Source organism: Trichosurus vulpecula, chromosome 3 (assembly GCF_011100635.1).
Source record: "Trichosurus vulpecula isolate mTriVul1 chromosome 3, mTriVul1.pri, whole genome shotgun sequence".
Taxonomy (NCBI): Eukaryota; Metazoa; Chordata; class Mammalia; order Diprotodontia; family Phalangeridae; genus Trichosurus; species Trichosurus vulpecula.
Genome location: NC_050575.1, coordinates 133,496,258 through 133,518,493, shown reverse-complemented (window position 1 = coordinate 133,518,493; position 22,236 = coordinate 133,496,258). Strand labels below are relative to the sequence as shown.

The following is a 22,236-nucleotide window of genomic DNA, read 5'->3' as shown; positions in this document are numbered from 1 at the left end:
GCGGCTGCGCGCGCAGCCTCGACGCCATGATTTGTTCTTAAGCTTTGAACCCAGCTCTTCATCATAGGTCAGTCCAGGCTCCGGACCCAGTTCCAGGTATTTAGCGGCCCGGCCCCGTCGCTCGCTGCCTCACGTTCTGCCTGGGGAGCGCGGATCCGGGAGGGGCCGCAGGTGGGCGGGATAGTGTAAGGCCGGGAGGACGCGGGGGGCGGGGCGGGCGGAGCGGCTTGCAGAGGTCGGAGTGCGTGGATGAGCGAGTGACGGGTTGGGCCCTCGGCGGCTCCTTTTGCGCTGGTGGTTTGACAGGAGCGTCACGTGCGTGTGGCGCGAAGCGCCGGGTCTCAGGCTCCTAGAGTTCGAGACCTAGAGTGCTTCCGCCATATATCAATCTGTCAACAAACGTTAGATGCCAGCTTAGTGCCAGGTACCGTGAATGAATGAATGAATGAATGTTTATTAATTGTTTGGCTTGTTCTGAGCACCTTGCTAAGGACTGGAGAAATAAACCCGCCCTCAAGGAGCTTACCTTCTGACTGAGCGAGACCATTCATCTCCAGGATCGTGGCTAGGTAGGAGTGTTTTGGTTTGCCAAGGGGCACGTTCAGTCGTTTCAGTTGTGTCCGACTCTTCGTGGCCCCATTTGGGGTTTTCTTGGCAAAGATACTGGAGTAGTTTGCCATTTCCTTCTCCACCTCATTTAACAGATGAGGGACCTGAGGCAAACAGGGTCAAGTGACTTGCCCAGGGTCACAGAGCTAGTAAGTGTCTGAGGCCAGATTTGAAATCAGGAAGATGAGTCTTTCTGACTCTGGCTGCCACCTAGCTGTCACATAAGGACACTTAGAGGACTTTTTTAAGGAGTTTGGCCGAGAAGGGGAGACAAGATTCAGGAAGGTAATTAGGTTTGGGTTGGTTTTTTTTTTAAAGGAAGAAAACTAGGAAAAGACCCGGAAGATGGAAAGATACTGAGAATTAAAGAAGATTATTTATTGTCTGCTAAAGAAATTGGGAGAGAATGGGGCAGGGATATGTATGGAGAGGTTGGCTTTGGTGAGAAGAAGAGACTACTTGATCAGAGAATGGAGTAAAGGAGAGGATAGTGGGAGAATCACACACACACACAGAGCTGGCACTAGGCCTTGAACACAGTGGAGGTGCCCATTAGTTTTGATGTACCCTTTAGTGCTCTCTCTCTTCCTTTGTATTTGTATTCCAATCCAAACCACCCTCCCCACCACCACCACCACCACAAAAAAAAAAAATACATTTAAGGGCCTACCCTGGAGGAGGCACTAGGAAAAAAAAAATCAGTTCCTTCCCTCAAGGAGTTCAAATTCTATTGAGGGAATACAGCACATACAGAAGTAAATAAAAGTAAGATGATCTAAAGAGGGAGAAAACACTAAAAAAGAGGGATGAGGAAGGGTATTCCACAGGAGGTGACACATGAGATGGGCCTTTAAGGAAGCTAGGGATTCTAAGAGGCTGAGGAGAGAAAGGAGTACATTCCAGGAATGGGAGGTAGCCCCTGAAAAGGCATGGGGACAGGACATGGAATACCAAGTTCGGGGAAGAGGATAAGAAAGGTAATAACATACAGTAAGCCTGGAAAGGTAGATTGGTGCCATGTTGTGAAGAGTTTTCAATGCAAGTTGACTTCGTAGTATATCATAGCAGTGGGGGCCACTGAAAAATGTTAACTCCTAAAGGGCATGGACTGTTTTTTTGTTTTGGTTTGGTTTTTTGCCTGTATCCCTAGAGCCTAGCCTTGTGCTTTGCACATAGTAGGTGTTTAATAAACATTTATAGAACTGAATTCTATATTTGTTTAATGAATAAAATTCCTCATATGTCCATTTGTATTGCTGGCTTTCTCTTCTGTGCTGTATAGGATTTACATGCTAGCTCTTCTTCTCTGACCCCATCTTCTCTCTGCTCTCAGCAATTCTGTATTGAGTTAATAGGTATCAAGCCTGGAGCACCAGAGAGAGGGTCGTGGATTGAGGAGACAGAAATCTCAGTCCCAGAGTGAAGGTCCCAGATAAAAGTGATCTTGCCTCTAGTCCCCCAGGTGCTGGAGAACAGGTACTCATCCCAGGAGGAGACACACCTGGCCAGAAACTCTGGTCAGAGTTTCAGGAAGGAGCAAGTCCTAGAAGACTCAGATTGGATCACTTCCTGTTATCTTGTCTGGGTAAACAGGACTGGGGTGACATCAGACTATTCAGAAACCAGTGAGCACTGCTTAACCTTAGAGAATCTGACCCAAATGCTTCAGGAGAGAGGTGAGAATTACAGAAGGGGGAGATGATGTGGTTTCCCTAATAAGGAATGAATATATCCTGCCTCGAACCATTTAATGGGACCTTTTCCTCTAAAGCTGACAGGATTGAGTCTGAGAGTATATGTATGTATATGTATGATGGCATATGATGTGTATGTATGATGTGTTTATGTGGGTACCCAAACAGAGATCCGAGTTCACATGTCTGGGTACTGGGGCAAAGGTGTGAGTCTTTGTGGGTGTTGGGGCAGAAGCCTGGGCCTATGTGTGTTAGGGCTTTCTGTCATAAAGTATGTAAGAGGGGTCACACCAAACTCTTCAGTGAGTAGCTCCAGCTTGATCAGTTTGGGAACCACAAGACAAGATCTCCCTTCATTTTTTTTTTTTTTTTTACTCTTCCACAGCTCAGCCACCTCAGGAATCAGCATTTCCCCTAGCCGTTTCACCAAACAGAAAGTAATGTACTCTGGCCTGGTAACAATGAGATCCCAGGTGAGTTGGGGTTTCTTAGTTTCCAGAAATGCCATCTCATGGCAGGAATGTTTTCTCTTATCCTGGAAGTGCTGTCTAGGAACCTAAGGCCCAGCTGTTTTGCCCCCAAGAGACAGGGAGTGTTCTTAACTTAGTAACACCATTTCACAGAATACCTTCTCATAATATCAACAAATTCATTCAGCAGGAAGTCAGGTCTGCTGTATGCTTAGTCCTCTCTGTGAACATGTCCTAGCTGTCCTAGTTGGTGAGCAAAACAAAAGAAATGGAAGATAGTCTTTGCCCTCGAGGACCTTTGCAGTCTCACTAGGAGAGAAGACATGCATGTAAAATTATTTTATTGTTTTTTAACACAGGTGAAAAATTTAAATAATGCAGAGAAATGTGTGAGTCAGGGTTGAGAAGAATGGGACAGAAAATAAATATAAAAAATTCAGAGGAAGGAAAGGCTAGATGAGATTTAAATGACTGTAGAGGACGGCAAAGGATGTGCTGAGCAGCAGAAAGTCATGCAAAGACTGGGAGCTGGAATGACCCTGTTCTTTGTAGACACCATTAAGAAATTTGGCTTGGTTGTAGTAGAGGGTGTAATTTATTGTTTTTTAAAATGTGTTTTGTTGATGTCTTTGTATCACAGTCATTTCCTCTCCTACCCTTTCAGATTGAACCCACTGTGCAAAGGAAAAACATTTGAAACAGAATCTTTGTAACAGTGTATACAGTATTCTTTTCTACTAGCTTCTCACCTCTTTATCGTGGGGAAGGAGGTATTCTTCTTTCTCTCTTCTCCAGGACCTTCACTAATTTTTCCATTACTCAGGGTTCATTTTTCTTTTGGTGATCTGCATAGTTATAGTCATGTACTTTGCTTTCTTGATTATGCTTTTTGCTCAGAATTATTTCATATAAATCTTCTCACATTTCTCCAAATTACTCATATTTATTGCTTAGTGAACAATAATATTCCACTACCTTCTTATAGCATAGGTTTGTTTGTTTGTTTTTCAGCCATTCCCCAACACCAACTTTGTTTCCAGGTCTTGCTCAGTTCCTCACTCTTCTATGAAATCTTGGTATGCCTCTGCTCTTAGTTCTGGACTTTGCTTCTACCACTGAGTTTTGGAATCCTTAATTGTTTTCATCTCTCTAATAACTCAGACCCCCTGTTTAACTACTGTATTCTTCTCTATATTCATTTCATAAAGCCTTTTCTTAGATCCAGGCAGCCTTTGTTCTTCTGTGATCTATTGGTCATCTGCTCTACTTCTTTTATTTTAAAAAGACCTCTTGCCTGGCTTGAACTCCAGTCTGCAGGTGATTTAATTGTTAATTCTTTGGCACATCCACCAGAGATGAGTTGTATAGTGAGTTTTATAGGGCTAATTATTGCGTAACCATTGTTCTTGGCAAATTATGTCAGAGGTAAATAGTGCATATAGTCCTATTGCAGTCGTCAACATAACATTATAGGACATGTTTGATGTCTTGTTGGTTCTTTATACATATCCACTAACTTGTGGGTGTTCTAAGCAGGAGCCAAGCCCCTGCTCCCTCTTGCAATCTTCAGCAAAATGTGTTAATACATTGTGGTCCCCAGTGTTATATGATCTACACTAGGGACCCATATTCTTAAATCGTTTCCTTCAGATTATACAGGTTTTTTGTGAAGCTAATGTCAGGTTCAGGATTAGGTGGCACAGAAAAGAGAAGTAATTATCTGACATAAATATTCTCTGAGAAGGTGGCATCTCCATTTGAGGCCCAATCATATGTGATAAGAGGCTTCAAGGGAAAACTAAGTCTCTATTATCTTTTGCTGAGAGATTTTGGTTTGTTGGCACTGGCCAATTCAGAGGACTTCCTATAACATGGCAAGCAATTGGAAGCAAGAGAATGTAGCTCTACACAAATCCCCTCACTGATTTAAAAGCACCATACAATCCCTCCCCATCCCAGGAAAAAAAAAGCCGACAAAACAAAAATAGAAAAAACCAAAAAAAATCATTTGGAGCCTAATAGTAATAGCTAGTGTTTATATAGCTCTTTAATGGGTTTTTTCCTCAGAGCTTTATATATATATTGTCTCACTTGATCCTCATGACAATCCTATAAGGTAGGTTGTTATTGACTTCACTTTACAGATGAAGAAATAAAGCTAAGAGATGTTAAGCAACTTGCCCAATGACACACCTAGTAAATGACTGAGACAGGATTCAGCTTCAGACATTCCTGTCTCCAAGTCCAGTACTTTATCCACTTCCTGGAATTCCAAAGCTTTCCATGAACCGGACACCAGTATTCCATGTGCATGACCTACCCTTGTGTCCCATGCTTGCTAGCTAAATGGGGGCCACCCACCACTTCCAGTGTTCCTCTCTGGATTAAAAGACTCCTGAATTATGCTATCCCATCTCTATCTATATGTAGTCCTAAATTTCTCAGCCTAAAGCTACCATCCATTGGCAAGGCACAGAGAGGCAGGGAGTTCCTTAACCCACTAAGCTTGAGAAATATAATCCCATTCTAAACCAGGAAGGCCTTCACCCCTTATGGTTCAAGGAATACCTAGAGTTCCTTGCCCATCTGGACCCCTGTTGAGGACAACTAAGATTTTCTTCTAAGTCCCCTGTATCCTCCATCCCTCTCCTTACCAGATCAGGGCACTCCTGACATCTTAGCCCTTTCCCTACTCCCCACCCCACCCCTTTGTATCCCCATACTCAGGTGCGCCTAGCCAGTGGCTTAAAGCTTCCTACTCAACCCCGTCGCATCATTACCACCCTCCTCCCATTTGTGCTCTTAGCATAGGCTGAAAGCTATGGAATTCTGTGTTTTTCCCCATAGTGGAGGGAATAACTCCTCCAATTTAATCACAGGAAGAACTCAGCTCTGTTCTAAACCCTGAGCCTGACTAGAGACCCCTACTTGGTGCACTACCCTGCTGCAACAACTATGGCTTGCACCTTGATCAGGCTTGCTAGATCATGTACTTTCTGCCTTTCTAATCCCTGAACAGAAAAAAGGAATTCTGTTTAAAAAATTACAGTACAATAAAGAAATTCTATAAAATATCCAAGGCATAGAAATTCTTTTGGAAATGTTAAGCTGAAGCATTAAAAAGTGGTAGAAACACAAAAGGATAATAAAGGTAGATAGCAAATATATCAAGAGACAGCATAGTGTAGTAGATAGCCAGACTTAGAGTCATGGAAGCAACAAATTACAGAATAAATCAAGTTGACTTAAAAAAAAATCAATGTATGAGAAAAAATAAAATTGGAGAACCAGCCTATGTCAGTATAACTGAAAAACTAACTCATAGGTGTGCTTGACAAAGTAACAGATTTAGAAAGCAGGAATACATACGCTAATTGTGGTTCTAGAAGACACTGAATAAGAAAAAGCCTGCTGTCTCTTAAGGTTAAGCACTGGTTGTGTGACTACATATTTTCATTTGCAGATCACTGATAATGCCTAGGGCATTTTCTTTGTTTCCATTAACTTCTCTTTTTAAAAAATCTTGACAAAGATGCACATTTCCACATGTAAAGAGTAATAGAAAAGCTCATATGTGAAACTACTGATGTCTTTTTTTTAGTTGACTAAATTTAATATAGTAGTACCAACTACCCTGCTTGTTTTTGTCACCTAACTTCTTTTTCCTGTGTATTTTTAAAATGTTACATTAACACTCTGCTTTCTTTTTGTCTTTTTTTTTTTTTTTTGCATCCCTCAGAGGCGTAGTGAATAGAGAGCTGCCCTTGGAGCTAGAAAGACCTAGGTTCAAGTCCCCCTTCTGATACTTAATGGCTGTTCCACCTTAGTAAGTTACTTAACTTGATTTGGTATGGGAAGTTTGTCACTAGGAGCTCCCTAACACCAGTGAAATCACAGGTCAGATTCCTGCCCTTTTTGAGTCTCTATCACCAACTGCCACCATTCCATTAGTCTCTCAAACTCTGTTCACCCCCCAAGTCCTATAACAAAAAGCCTCCCTTGTAACAAATAATTATAGTCAAGCAAAACAAATTCTCAGATTGGTTGTGTCTGAAAAATTGTCTCATTTTTCAATTACAGTCCACCACCTCTTTACCAAGAAATAGACGGCATGCTTCATCATCAGTGTTCCATAGTGATTAGTTACTGCATTGATAAGAGTTCATAAGTCTTTCAAAAGTTGTCTTCCTTTACAGTATTGTCATTGGATCTGCCCATGTCACTCTGCTATAGTCAAATGAGTCTTCTCAGCTGTCTCAGAATCAGTCCCTTTTATCATTTTTATAGCACAGTTATATTCCATTACATTCATTGGCAGTGATTTATTGAGCTGTTTCACAGTTGATAGGTACCTGTTTCAAGTTCTTTGCTACAACAACAAAAAGTGATGTCATAAATATTTTACATATATGGCCTTTCCCACAGTCTTTGATCTTTTTGGCTAGGAGAGATGTTGATATGTACAGTTTAGTGACTTTTTGGATGTAGTTCAAATTGCTTTCCAGAATTATTGCACCAATTCATAACCAGTATTGTTTTACATTGGTTCAACAATTGTGCCATATGTATATTTTGCTTCCAGGGGGAAGGTAATGTTTTATCTTTGAGGATAATGATGGTCTCATACTTCTGTTGTATCTCCTATATGGTCAAGATTACTATTAGGTACATAGTAGGAATTAAAATAATTTACTTAATTTGGAACACTCATAGAATCATAGCGTATAGATGAAAAGGACCTTAGAGGTCATCGTGGTTTCTCTCATCTTATAGAAGTGGAAACAAGCCTAGGGAGGTTTAGTAACTTGTCTAGGGTCACTAAGTACCAGAAGCAGTACTTGAACCCATTTGAATCACCATAATACCTGTCTCCATATTCAGATTCTTGAACATTATCCAGACAGGTAATCTTGTCTACTCACTAAAGTTCCCAGTTGCCCCCAAAGCCATGTCAATGGATTGTGGTTGAATAAGAATATTTTTGACATTTCAGGAATCATTGACATTCAAGGATGTAGCTGTGTACTTTACCCAGGAAGAATGGGGGCAACTAGACCCTGGTCAGAAATATCTATACAGAGATGTAATGCTAGAGAATTATAGGAATCTAGTCTCATTGGGTAAGTATGGTTTTCTCATATGACTTAGAATCAGTTTGTCCATTGAAATATTTTTCTTTCCTCAGTTAATAAAAGGTGTGGAGCTGCTGAAGAGTTTATCCATGAAGAAACTTTGGGTTCAATTATCAGATTCCTAATCTCTTTATGGCAGAGAAATAGGATGTTCCTGATTTTCAGGTGAAAGGTCTATACTTTGTAGCATAAGAAATAGGTACTTCTTTTGTGCTATATTTATTACTGCTTCTTTCATCTCTCAGAAATTCTGAGGAGCAGGGGCATGAAACTTTTTGGGATAGATCTTTGTCCCCAGAAAAAACACCTGAGTCATTTGTCTTTCTACCTGAGCAGGGCATCACATTTCTAAGCCAGATGTGATCTCCCATTTGGAGCAAGGAGAAGAGCCTTGGACGGTAAGGAGAGAAATCCTAAGAGGTAATTCTCCAGGTGAGTGAGAACCAAGCAAATGAGTATTATTATAAATAACAGTTGTGAAAGAAAACAAACTTCACTCTGCATTTGGCTAGTGTGTCAGAAAACCCTTTATTATCTTAAAACCTATTACAGGTAGAGGCATTGACCAGCAGTTTTTCCTGCTAATTTGATGGGCAACCCATTGTGGTCCTATTTTTTTTTTTGCAGTCATAAAGTGTTTCTGTGAATATATAGATTTATGTTATATCTTGCTTTCCGTCTATGACTTGTTTCTGTGAATATATAGATTTATGTTATATCTTGCTTTCTGTCTATGACTTTCTTGGGTATGTGCCTAGTGACCTGATTGTGGAGAACTTTAAATGCCAAGCAAAAAGTTTATATTTTAACGTAGAGGCATTAGGGAGCCACCAGAAAGTTTTGATCAAAGGAAAGATGTGGTCAGAGCTGTGCTTTGGAAATATCAATTTGACAGCTAAGTCAGTGATAGATTGGAGAGGGGAGAGACCAGAGATGGAAAGACAAATTAGGAGGCTGTTGGAGTCCTCCAGATGATTGTTGAGAACTGTCTCTTAATCTGCTTCCAGCTCATATTTATAGCCGTTATGAAACAAATGATGAAATTCCATGGCATCAAAAAGACAAAAGTAGTCAGTTTTCAGTTATGCTTTTATAATACTTATTTAGCAAAAAGGGAATATCAGTTATGTGGACACACCCTTAAAAAGACTTGATTAGCTGGCCTTTTGGGGACCAAGTATATTCCTTACTCTAATTTTATCACTCAGCACTAATCCATTCTTGCAATACAAAGGAAACCTTTGAGACTATAAGTTTTCTTTAACCATGAGATGTTTTAGAGTTCTTTTGATGCTAAGGTTCTCCTTTAAGTACCCAATATTTGTAGAGAAGACTGTGGTCACTTAATATGAGTTCCCTCAACTATCATTCTTTTTTTTTTTTGAGGGGGAAGGCAGGGTAATTGGGGTTAAGTGACTTACCCAAGGTCACACAGCTAGTAAGTGTGTCACATGTCTGAGGCAGGATTTGAACTCAGGTCCTCTTGACTACAAGGCCTGTGTTCTACTCACTGCACCACCTAGCTGCCCCTCAAATATCATTCTTGATTTTATCTCAACATAATACAGACTTGGTTATTGCTGTTATTGGTTCCAAAGGTTTATAAACTCTGTTGCTTTTTATTTTTTATACCATAGTCGTTTCCCCTTAATCTTCCTCCCCTCCCCACCAACCCCTACCATTTTAATCCTACTTTCCACACATCCATTGAACCCTTTCTTGTAACAGAAAAGCATTTCACTAAAGCCAACCATTAGAGACCGTGTATGACAGGGTTTACTGCATTTCATATTCACACTCCTAACTTTTCTGCTGAGTGGAGGAATATGTTTCATTGTCATTTTTCTAAAAATCAATATTGTTTGTTGTACTTCAGAGTTCAATTTCTTTTTAGTGTTATTAATCATTTATATATTTGTAGACATTGTCTATATTATTCCTTTGATTATGCTTTCTTTACTGCATCACTTCATATAGTCTTGCCAAGTTTTTCTGAATTTCTTATAGTCATTTCTTATAGGACAATACTATTCTATGGCATTAATGTGCCATAGTTTTCTCAGCCATTTTCCAAATTTATGAACAACTATTTTGGTTCTAATTTTGTTGCAGCCACAAAGAATGTATGTGAACATATGGTGTAGATTATATTTTGTTTTCTGTCTCTGTTTTTCTTGGGTATAGGCTCAGTAATGAGCTTGCTAAGTCACAAGGTAAGAACAGACTAGTGATTTTTCTCATATAATTCCAAATTGTTTTCCAGAACAGTTGGACTAATTCATAGCTCCATGAGCTACTCATTGTTTTGTCCAGGATGACTGCAGGGGCCTGTACCTTTGGAGACAAAGGCCAGGACTTATTTGTTTGTATTCCATTTTTGATAGCCACCCAATTTATAGTCTAACTGTAGCATACATAAAAGTAGCATCAACTAGTCTAGTTCTCATGTTGCAGTAGTGATTGGTTAGTCTCTAAGGGCTTCCCTATCTATAGCTATTAAATCCATGTTGGTCCTCTGTCTAGTGTACACTGTAATCTCTAATCCAGTAGGAGGGATGGGCTTTTTAACTTATGCTGGACAGCCAAATGAGCACATAAATTAAGAGGTTTTATTAGACTGAATAGTAGAATATATATACATAAAAGACAATAAAATATAGAAGCTGACTGTATACAGGATATGTAACTGTATGTGAGAAGAAGATAATGGAATATAGAAGCTAATTGCAGAACAGGATCAGGTTTTCAAAAAAGGATATGGAAACCTGCTGTTGCTTAAAAAAAAAACAGGATGTAGAAGAACAAACATGCTTTTGTCCTTCCAGACAGATTCAGGTATGATTTCCAGTCAAGCATGGGGATCAATAAATCTATTAATAGTACCAGGTTGATTGGAATGTAGAGTGTGTGCAAGGGAAAGGGGGAGGAAAAGAAGGGGGAAGGGGAGGAAATAAACATTTATATGGTACCTATTGTGTGCCAGGCACTGTGCTAAGTACTTTATAAATATTATCTCATTTGATCTTACAACTGTGCAAAGTAGGTGCTATTATTGTCTCTTTTACAGTTGAAGAAACTGAGGCAAACAGAAGTTAAGTGGCTTTCCCAGGGTCACATACCTAGTATGTATCTGAAGCCACATTTGAACTCGGGTCTTCCTGACTTCAGGCCCAGCATTGTATCTATTATAAAATCAAGATGTGGGATTTGTGTAAAATTAGTTTAGAAAGATAGAATAGAACCCAATTGTGGAGGACTTTAAACACCCAGAAGAAGGAGTTTATATTTTATCCTAGAAGCAATAGGGAACCACTAGAACTTCAGTGATATAGTCTGACCTGTGCTTTGGAAATATCAATTTGGCAGCTAGAGGGAATGATAGGTGGGGGAGGGGAAAGACCAGAGATGGGAAAACCAATTAGGACGCTGTTGGAATATTCTAGGCAAGAGGTAATAAGGTCCTGAACTAAGATGATTGTAATATGAGTAATATGAGGGTATGTATGTGAGATATGGATAAAGAATTGGCAAAACCTGGTATCTGATTAGACGTGGTGGGGCTAGTGAAAGTGTTGAAGATTACTCAGATTGTGAAGCTGAATTTCTGGGAAAATGTATTCTTGACAGAAATAGGTCAATTAGGAGGAAGGTTGGATTTAAGGGTAAGACAATGAGTTCTGTTTTGGACAAATTGAGTTTGAAGTGTCTATGGAACATCCAGTTGGAAATATCTAAAAGACAGTTGGTTATGTGGGACCAAAGTTCAAGAGAGAGACTGAGATTGTATGTAGACAGTTCTCACTTTACATAAGTGGACTGTTCCACAGACTTCTATGTAAAGCAATTTTTACAGATGTAGGGAAGGGGGAGGGAGGGACGCAGGAAGGGGACCAAGTACCTCTGGAGAAAGGGGGTCAATACGTGATTCAAGGACACATGGTGGCCAAGGACAGAGAAGTAAGAGCAGGCTGAGGAACATGCAGGGTTGGGGGCCACCTACGTGGGGCCTGGCTGGAATTGAGGAAAGAATATGTGGAGGGCAGACGGATACAGACAGTAGAGAATTGGTGACGCACAGTGGCCAGGGACACACTGTGCCTGAGTATGGACAAATGGAAGACAGACAGGTGGGGGCCCCTGCAGGTAGAGTGGGACCAAGTTATCTCTCAGCACCGTAGGTCTCAGTAGAGGTCTTTCATTGTGACATTCATTCTTCTGCTTTCACTTGAAGGGGTTTGGGGTTTTTTTAGGTTTGTTTTGCTTTGGAGAGGGGCAGGAGCAGAGAGAGAAAGCACAGTACTGTACAGTAAAGTTAACAAAAGTGTTTTTTTGAAATGCAGATTTCTTTCAGAATTCTTTACATAAAGTTTAATTTATATAATGCAAACTTATTCAAAGCAAGAACTGTCTACATAGATCTGGGATGCATTTGCATAGAGCTGATAATCAAGTCTATAGAAGCTAATGAGGTCACCAAGAAAGAAAGTGTGGAGAGAAAAGGGACCATGGCAGCAACATACTGGGTTATAGGCACAATTAAAGTGTGTCATACAAAGGAGACTGAAATGAAGTCATTAGATAGATAGAAGAACTAACAGAAGATTGTGTGGGATTAAAAAAAGAGAGAGAGACTATATAAGAAGGTGGTCAACAGTGTCAGATACAGCAGAGAAGTCAGAAAGGATGAAGATTGAAAATACCATCAGATATGAAAAATCAAAGATCATTGGATCTTTGGAGAGAACAATTTCAGATCATTGTTGAGGTTGGAAGCTAGATTGCAAAAGGCTGAGAAAACCCAGGGAAAAGAAAGTATTTTTTAGGAGGGAGAGGCTGGTCAGAAACACTCCAATTATTTCTTTTCAAAAAACTTTTATAATAGTAAAAGTAGCTAACATTTATATAGTGCTTTAAGGTTTGCAAAATACAACCTTAAGATTCTGTCCTTCACTCAAAACCCATGTAACCCATTGTCTCCTTGTAATAGTACTGTATTCTGTATATTTTCCTGCAGTTCTGGCATCTGACCCATATCTTGATGCCTACCCAAGCTGCCATCCTCCATGAATTTTTTTAGACTACTTTTATGTTGAACTTTCCTTTCTTTGACATCTTAGACATTTAAAGTCTATATTTACTGCAGTTTCTCCTTCCTTTTAAGTATCTGTAAGACTCAGCTCTTACTCTCCACTGATACCACAATTTTGGGTTGGTTAATCATTATTTATTACAGCATAAAGTTGCTATCCTTTTTAGCAAGTTCTCTCTTCTCCAATCCATTTTGTTTTATTGTCAGTCACCTAAAATACTGGGCAGTTAGGTGGTGCAGTAGATAGAGTGCACAGCAAGGAGTTAGGAAGTGTCATCTTTCTGAGTTAAAATTTGGCCTTAGTCACTAGCTGTGTGACATTGTGCAAGTCATTTAACCCTGTTTGCCTCAGTTTCCTCATCTGTAAAATGAGTTGGAGAAGGAAATGGCAACCCACTCCAGTCTCTCTGTCAAGAAAATCCCAAATGGGGTCATGAAGAGTCAAGCACAATTGAAAAAACAACAGAACAACAACACTTAAAAATATATATTTATCCTTTCACTATTGATCATTAAAAAAATTAGTAACTACTTATGGTCTGCTGCATCATTTCTTAACTCCTCTACTTAGCATTCAAAGTTCTCTTTAATTATCCACCCTTACTTCTGTCTCTTTCCTAACAACATTCTCTACTGCAATTCAAAAGTATTGATATTCTTTTTATAACATACAATTAATAATTTATAATACACAGTATAATATACAATTTCCTACAACTTTGGGTTGTAGGAGGTACATCTCCACTTTCAGGCTCTAATATTTGGCCTTCTCTATAGTACTTAAGAATTTACTTTAAAAAAAAAAGTATAACTAACCCATTTCCCCTTCTTAGACCCTACCTTAGAGTAATTTGCGTCCTCAAAACATAAAAAAGTATTGAGCAGTTTTTGTGGCTAGGAATGTTCTCAGTCACCTCATGGACGTGCTGCCATTTTTCTCACTTTTCTTTATCACAAACTCTCACTATTCTAAAATGTTCTATAATCTTTGTGTAGAAAACTTTTTATTATCCTATAATATCACATAGCAGAACCTAATTTTGCAAATTTAGGTTATATAACCTCAGTTGTATCCTTATTGATGATTGCCACCATTCGGTGATTTCCCTGGTTGGTACCTTTCATTCATCCATCAATCAGTCACTCAACAAATATTTATTAAATACCTAGCCCCAAGTTTTATGGTAGGCATTTGGTATACAAATATAATAAATGACATTCTGTCTTCTAGACTAAATGAAATAATCCCTGTCATAAGGGATTTGCATTCTAAACTATCTCCATCAGACTTTGTATATATCACTTTAGTTCTAAATTTTTAATGTACTTTTCACATAACATATTTTAGTTTACCGTATCACCAGTAGTTTGGCCTCTAGCTGTACATTACACTAGCTGTATATTGCCCTTGTCAACTGATCCAGAAGGTGTGTGTAGTAAGTGCTTTTACTTAGATGGAGCAAGAATTTCCATGGCTTACAGATAAGCCCTGATTTTTGTTACGGAAATTGTAGTCCTAGAACTGAAGTAGTGTTCTTATAAACATAAAATTGTTGCTTATGTAGGATTCCTTTGGTTACATTGTACACAATCAGTTTGATGGGATAGGATATGGAAACCCAGGAAACTAATTGGACTTCTAGTAGAATAATTTGGACATGGGTTAATGGGACTCTGATCCCATATTGCCTCCCACAATTCTGATATTTTCTCATAGTCAAATCCTCTCTGTTTAATCTGTTACACTATTCTCTATTATATTTCTTTCAGGTGGGATGACCATGCATGAAACCAAGCAGGGCACTTCTGAAGAGGAATTAGCCCAGGTGACAGTGGAAAGATTTCCAAAAGGTGTTTTCTGGTACTCTGAGTTAAGAGATACCTGGAAGCATGTTGGTCCATTTGGAAGGCAAATGGTAGTTCCTCAGGAGAAAATTATCCCCGGGAAGACAGACCCTAAGTGTAATGAAATTAGTCTGAATTCAGTCCTTGTTACAGAACAGAAAGTTTCCGTAAGAGAGAAATCCCAAGGATGTGATCTGTATGGAAGAACCTTTCAATTTAGTTCACACCTAATTAGACATCAGAAAATCTGTGTATGGAAGAAACCTTATGAATGTCATGAATGTGGGAAAGCTTTTAGTAAAGGTGCACTCCTAAGGCAGCATCAGAGAGTCCATACTGGGGAGAAACCCTATAAATGTAATGAATGTGGGAAGGCTTTCACACTGCGTGGGAGCCTTACTGGACATAAGAGCATTCACACTGGAGAGAAACCTTATGAATGTAATGAATGTGGGAAAGCCTTCAGACTGCATGCACACCTTACTCAACATATGAGAATTCATACTGGAGAGAAACCTTATGAATGCAACGAATGTGGGAAAGCCTTCAGATTGCACGGGCACCTTACTAAGCACCTGAATATTCATCCTGGAGAGAAACCCTATGAATGTAATGAATGTGGAAAAGCTTTCAGTAAAGGTGCACTCCTTAAGCAACATCAGAGAGTCCATACAGCTGAAAGACCCTATAAATGTGATGATTGTGGAAAAACTTTCAGTATGAGTGCACTCCTTAAGCAACATCAAGGAGTCCATACCGGAGAGAAACCCTATGAATGTAGTGAATGTGGGAAAGCCTTTAGACTTCGTGGAAGCCTTACTCAGCATAAGAGCATTCACACTGGAGAGAAACCTTATGAATGTAATGAATGTGGGAAAGCTTTCAGTACAGGTGCAATTCTTAAGCAACATCAAAGAATCCATACTGGAGAGAAACCCTACAAATGTGATGAATGTGGGAAAGCTTTCAGCCGGAGTTCAAGTCTTACTGAACATAAGAGAATCCATACTGGAGAAAAACCCTATGAATGTAATGAATGTGGGAAAGCCTTCAGACTGCATGGACACCTCACTAAACACCAGAGCATTCATCCTGGGGAGAAACCGTATGAATGTAATGAATGTGGAAAAGCCTTCAGACTTTGTGGAAAACTTACTCAACATAAGAGAATTCACACTGGAGAAAAACCATATAAATGTAGTGATTGCGGGAAAGCATTTGGGGATGGTGCACTTCTTATGCGACATCAGAGAGTCCATACTGGAGAGAAACCCTACAAATGCAATGAATGTGGAAAAGCCTTTAGTCGTCGTGCAAACCTTACTCAACATAAAAGAGTCCATACTGGAGAAAAACCCTATGAATGTCAAGAATGTGGGGAAACTTTCAGTCAGAGTAAACAACTAAAACGACATCAGACACTTCATACTGGAGAGAAACCTTACAAATGTAATGAATGTGGGAAAACCTTCCGTCAGAGTAGGCAGTGTACTCAGCATCAGAGAATTCATACTGGAGAGAGACCCTACACATGCAGTGAATGTGGAAAGACTTTCAGACTGCATACACAGCTTACTGAACACAAAAGCATTCATACTGGAGAGAAAGCTTATGAATGTAATGAATGTGGGAAAGCCTTCAGACTGCATGCGAACCTGTCTCGACATCAAAGAATACATACAGGAGAGAAACCCTATAAATGTAATCAATGTGGAAATGCCTTTAGGCACAGTTCAACTCTAGTCAGACATCAGAGACTTCATAGTGGAGAGTAATCCTGGGATTTTAGTAAACGGAGAAATGCTTCTGTTATATTTATCCTTTATTCAAGTATCTGTGGTCATTAAGTCATAGTTTGTCACTAATTGATTTTGTCATGTCTTAGAGAAAAATATGCCTCCTCTCTGTATTTCTTTTTGCTCTACTGTACACCTCAGTGCCTACAAGGAACTTCACATCAATTCACCTTAAAGCATATCACCTTATAATTAATATGGCAAATAATTCAGCTAACATCAGTTTCCTGGTAATATGTGTAAGTTTTTATGTTGTTTGAATTCTTAAAAATTACCCAGTTTAAAGTTTTCAACACCTATTGAAATTTTTGCATAATTTCTGGTATTACCACACTAGTAGGCATGACTAACCAGTACAGTTAGGAAGTTGATCATTAGTTTTAATTGGCTTTCAGTGAGTTAACCATCTTTTTTAGATGTAAAGTTAAACAAGTGTGAGGTGGGATGAGTGCTTATAAGATTATTGTTAAGGATCATAGATTTAAAATGTCAAGGAACCTTAGAAGATATATTGTCCAACCCCATTTTGCAAATGAGGAAACTAGCCTAATACTGTTTGATTTTTCCAAGGTCACACAGGTAGTGACAGAAAGGGATTTAAACCTAGATGTCTTAAGTTGAGGATTGAATGGAGTCAGGTTCCTTGATCACTTTCCCCTACTCCCTAAAATAAACAATAGAAATACCAGAGGGAAGAGAAAAGGTTAAAAATAAAATATATGCACACATGAGAAGAAAAAAACTAACCAAAATTAAATATGAACAAAGAAACAGTGCTGATACAACTGAAAATACTTAACAATTGAATCAGGTAAAATACCAGAAACTATGAGAGATGTAAAAGGATGTTATAAAAAAACAGTTGAGGATTTGTTCTCCTATTGGATATGTAACAGGCAAAGTCTGAAATAATGAAGGAAATACAAGTTCAAGCTTCTGAGCATATTGGTTTATTAAGAAATGCATGCCAATAGCATGTCAAATTGGAACCACACCTCCTCAGCTTAGCACTGGACCCTAAATACAGGAAGAGATAGATTTTTATGCATTAAAAGAAAACAGGATATAAACCAGGATACAAGATTGGATAACCTAATTTCTAATTACAGGACAGATTAGGGGCTTTTTAAGAGAAAGTAAACAGTTGCAGTTCCTTGAAATCAGGAAAAAAGAGGTATCCCACTCCCCAAAGTGTCTGTATTCAATCAAAGGAACAATGAAACAGTAACTGGTTGATTAGTATGGGGCCAGTTTTCAAATAAGACATATGGGCTGCTTGAGATGTATAGTTGTGAGAAAATTCCTTGTGTCAGTCTTTGTATCTGACTGGGCATCTGGTGAGTATCACCTAAGTCAGGGCTGTCCAACCTTAGGTTTTTATTGAAACAATAGACAATATATTTTGATTTGCCATTTCAGTGCGAGCTCTGCAGTAGCTCGGCTTTGTTTACTAAAGCATTTGTGTCACTTTCTGTGCTTGTAGGCAGGCTACATAAATTGCATGGCAGGGCCACATTTTGGACAGCCCTGACCTAAGTCCTTAGTCATCCCTAAGCAACAGGTAGGGGTGGTCCAGCTTCCAGCCACACAAGGTTAGATTCAAACAGTGCAATAAAGTTTTCTCACAATTGGACTAGACCCATAATTGAATGGAGAGGGAACTGAACTAGATCAAGAATTGAGTCACCAGATGGGATTGGTATGGTCCACTCAATTCCCACAGATAAAAGACACAAGCAAGTGAAATTGGCAATGCTTAGAAAATCACAAGGGTAAATAATAGCCACAATACTAATAAATTATGCAAGAAAATTAGGTTAGAAGAGATGCAAAAATGAGAAAAATAATATAGGTACGTTGGAAAAGAAAATATAAGATCCAAGGATGCAAGAAATAGCACACGCTACTTTGGAAAAAAGAATTGCACACAGTTGTAGAGCAAGCTCCCTCCAAAAAGGATACATTGAATTATCCAAACTTTGGGAAAAGATAGACCTAAGTGATGATCCATAGGATAAGTCACAAAACTGTAGTCAAGATTGAAATCACACTAAAGAGCTTAAAAGAACAAGAGAATTTGGACACTTTTCAGGAAACTTGAATTTTTTGTTTCCAGAATTGTTGAAAGTAACCAGTGAAACATAATTAGAAGTAATCCACAAGATACAATAAAAATGTAATAGGCACTTTTTTGTGTGTTTTCAATAAATATTTGTTAATTGATCAGTTGAAAAGGAAAAACCCCAAATTCAACACTACTAGAAGTTCCCTGTATCTAAAATACAACAGTACAATAACAGAAATGCTAGTGTATGCTGTAAGAAGCGAAAAAATCACTCCCCAATAAACATTAGGTTCACTGCAGATTTCGAAGAGAACAAGGGAGGATACCAGAAATTGGAAAAAGACATTTACAAAATGAGAGGCACAGACCTTGAACCCTTTTAATTCACAGAATACATGCTCTATGAAGACAGGAGATATTTGAAATGCACACAGCTATTAGGATAAAGAAAGATTTAAAAATACCATGCAGGAGTGGAGTGATAGCAAGAAAAGATTTATAAATAGCATGTGAGGGTGGAATGATACCAAGAAAATTACTTTTACAAAACATTTCCTCAAGTGAAGTAAATTGACTATATGATTATATTACTAAGTGTAGAGAAAACATTTTTGATTAAAGATATGTTTAATGAGGAAAATTTTGTAGGGATAAAAGGACCTACATTATGATTTGTAAAAGTATTTATTTGAAACCATAAGCTAGTACATACAAAGGAGAAAATCTAGCAGCATTCCTCTTCAATATAGGTATTAAATAGGATCTGGTACTTTTGGCTTTCCCATTAGTAATTTTATAAATCTTAGCAATAGTAATAAGACATGAAAAACAAGCATTGGGAATAAAGAGGTGAAAATATTTCCACTTGTATATAATGTAATTATCCTTAAAACTTAAGAAACAAAAAGATAAACGTCTGCTAAAATAGCAAGATATTCAATGTTCTCACAGAATCATTTCCATGAATCAAAGGAAAGTGATAGAGAAATAGCCTTTATAATTACATCAAAGTATTAAGTATCTGAACATTAACTTACGAAGACAAGCAGGCTTAAATAATTTCTAAATGATTTTAACAATAAGAACTAAAATGCTTGTCTAATTCTCATGATTAGGTCAATCAGATAACAAAAACAGCAACACTTGCCAAACTGACTTAGATGTTTTATCCATTATCAAAACACCAGTACTCTATTTCATAAAGCCAGAAAAATATTCAAATAGGAAAATCATTTTTAAAAGGGATAACAACTCTTAAAAAGCAAAACAATACCCAAGCTTGGCTCTAGATTTCAAACAAAAGAATAAGCCTACCTCCCTTCTTTACAAAGGTGGAAACCATGGGTGTGGAGCATAGCATACACTATCGTGCACAGTCAATGTATTGATTGGTTTTGCTGATCTTTTTCAATCTTAAAAGGGATACTTTGATAGAGTATTGGTGGAGGGATAAACTGACAAGTGAAAAATATTTTTTTCAACAGTGAAATTGGACTAGCGCTACCAGATATCAACATTACTACAAAAACAATAGTTATAAAAACTAGTTGGTACTAGGGAAAAAAACAGTGATAGAAAACAATTTATAGAATGAGCAATAAGGTGGTATAGTGTATAGAGTGCCAAGCTTGGAAATCAGGAAATCTCACCTTCCTGTGATCAAATCTGGCTTCAAACTCTTTACAAGCTGTGTGATCCTAGGCAAGTCACTGTATCCTGTTTGCTTCAGTTTCCTCATCTGTAAAATGAGCTGGAAAAGAAAATGGCAAATCATTCCAGTATCTCTGCCAGGAAAACCCCAAATGGGGTTACGAAGAGTTAGACATGAGCAACAGAATGATAGATAAACGGGATAAAAAAAAACCTAGAAAGAGTCCAAAGACTAGAAACAATTAGTGTTTAGTAAACCCACACAGACAATACATGGAAATGAAATAATTTTAACCTTGTTGAAAAAATAAATGGCTATATGGCCAACAAAAAGCCTAGATTCACGTGACACTATAGATCATAATTAACCATAAAACAAATCAGCATTTTTTTAATAGTGGAAAAAGTGAAAGAAAAAATATTTTCCAAATTGTGAAGAGGAACATTTTTATTCATCAAATAAAAAAAAAACTCAGAGATGGTTTGGATTTGATAGTTAAAGGATTTTGCACAAGAAAATTATAGTATCTAAAAGTAAAAAAAATAGATTGGGGAACATTTTAAAATTAAATAGAGTAGATTAAAAGGCACATCCAGAATTTATTAAGTACTGATCACTTACCTGTGTGGCAATAAAAAAATTTCCCACTGAAGCGAGACATGAAAATAAACAATTTGTAAAGAAGGAAATGCAATCTGTTAATAACTAAGAAAAAATGCTCAGCCTTGCTAACAATCACAAATGCCAGTCAAGGCAACTTTACAATATCAACTTATTCCACTAGAACAGCAAAAATACAAAAATTGGTAAAGTCCAACATTGGGCTGTGGGGAACATAATTATTGGTAGATTGTAGAGTAGTGCAAATATTTTGGGAAACATGCAATAAATCACAAAACCAATCTTTCAACCTAGAAATTCCATCACTAGGATTTTTTTCTGATGGGTGTGGTAGGTGGGGTTAGGGAGTTGCAGGAGGAAGAAAACAACAAGCAAAAGAGAGACTTATAATAGCAATGAACTAGAAACAACCCAAATGTCCAACAACAAAATGGCTTCATAAATTATGGCATAAACAAGTAAAGGAACAGAATCATGCTCAATTACTCAAATAGATAGGCGAGATCACGACCTGAGAGTTCCTTGCAATGAGGCAGCTCACAATTCATCCATGACAATCCATCCTCTGTGACTAGTCCATGTCTTCCCTATGTTTGGGGGTTTCACCCAACATTCTGCAGACCTTCCTTGCTTTCTCCTGACATTCTGAAGAGTCCTCTTGTTTAAACTTGTCACAAGCCTCACCTGCAATATGACTGGCCCATCTTCACTTCCTGTCATGCATTTTTCCATGTTGACATCTTTTACTGGTTCAAAGTTCTTAATTACTTAGATGTTGCAGCCTGTCCACACCTACTATGTGCTTCTCCATTGCCCTCTGTGGGATATTTAGTTTTAATTCTTTGGAGACTATTTTATTTCATCTCTTGCTGTCATACTGGAACAGAAAGAAGTTTAAAGAAGCAAATTGTTGAAGGCAATCCAACCCAATCTACTTGATTCTCCTGCCATAAAAATGATAGATATGAATACTACAAGGAAATAAATACCTAAGTGAGGTGATGCAGAGTGGAATCAAAAGAGCCACAACTGAGTACTATGTCTTTTTTTTCTTTTTAAGAAATGAAAACAGTCAAAGATTGCACAATGTCAAACCTATCAAAAAAGGAAAGGGACACAAAGTGATAGCATTTTCTTTGTGTGTTCTTTGTTAATTTGTTTGGTTCTGTTTTGTAGAAAGCGGAAAGTCTGAGGTAAGATCTTATTGTTATTGTTATTTGTTTGAGATAGTTATTCTGTCCTTAATAAAAGAAAAAATTTTCAA

The 22,236-nt window shown here is 38.2% G+C and overlaps 1 protein-coding gene across 7 annotated transcripts; it reads left to right on the top strand.

The window, feature by feature from the left end:
• The first annotated feature begins 23 nt into the window (after positions 1 to 23).
• Positions 24 to 18,044, top strand: LOC118843245 (zinc finger protein 184-like). 7 transcript variants are annotated; one of them, XM_036750767.1, is made up of 5 exons: positions 24 to 67; positions 2,689 to 2,776; positions 7,767 to 7,893; positions 8,242 to 8,337; positions 14,765 to 18,044. In XM_036750767.1, the coding sequence occupies exons 2-5, from the start codon at positions 2,744 to 2,746 to the stop codon at positions 16,612 to 16,614; spliced, it is 2,106 nt and encodes a 701-aa protein (XP_036606662.1). In that variant the 5' UTR covers positions 24 to 67; positions 2,689 to 2,743; the 3' UTR covers positions 16,615 to 18,044. The 7 variants fall into 7 exon arrangements, with proteins under 7 accessions (XP_036606662.1, XP_036606660.1, XP_036606663.1 ...); XM_036750765.1 differs by having other exon boundaries at positions 39 to 96; positions 2,064 to 2,776; XM_036750768.1 differs by lacking the exon at positions 24 to 67 and adding an exon at positions 87 to 96.
• The last annotated feature ends 4,192 nt before the right edge of the window (positions 18,045 to 22,236 follow it).

Bases quoted from the DNA above. Each gene is read 5' to 3' on its own strand.
- LOC118843245 (XM_036750765.1), top strand. From the start codon at position 2,486: ATGTCTGGGTACTGGGGCAAAGGTGTGAGTCTTTGTGGGTGTTGGGGC. The intron at 7,894-8,241 runs GTAAGTATGGTT...CTACCTGAGCAG, and splicing joins TAGGAATCTAGTCTCATTGG to GGCATCACATTTCTAAGCCA. The intron at 8,338-14,764 runs GTGAGTGAGAAC...TATTTCTTTCAG, and splicing joins CCTAAGAGGTAATTCTCCAG to GTGGGATGACCATGCATGAA.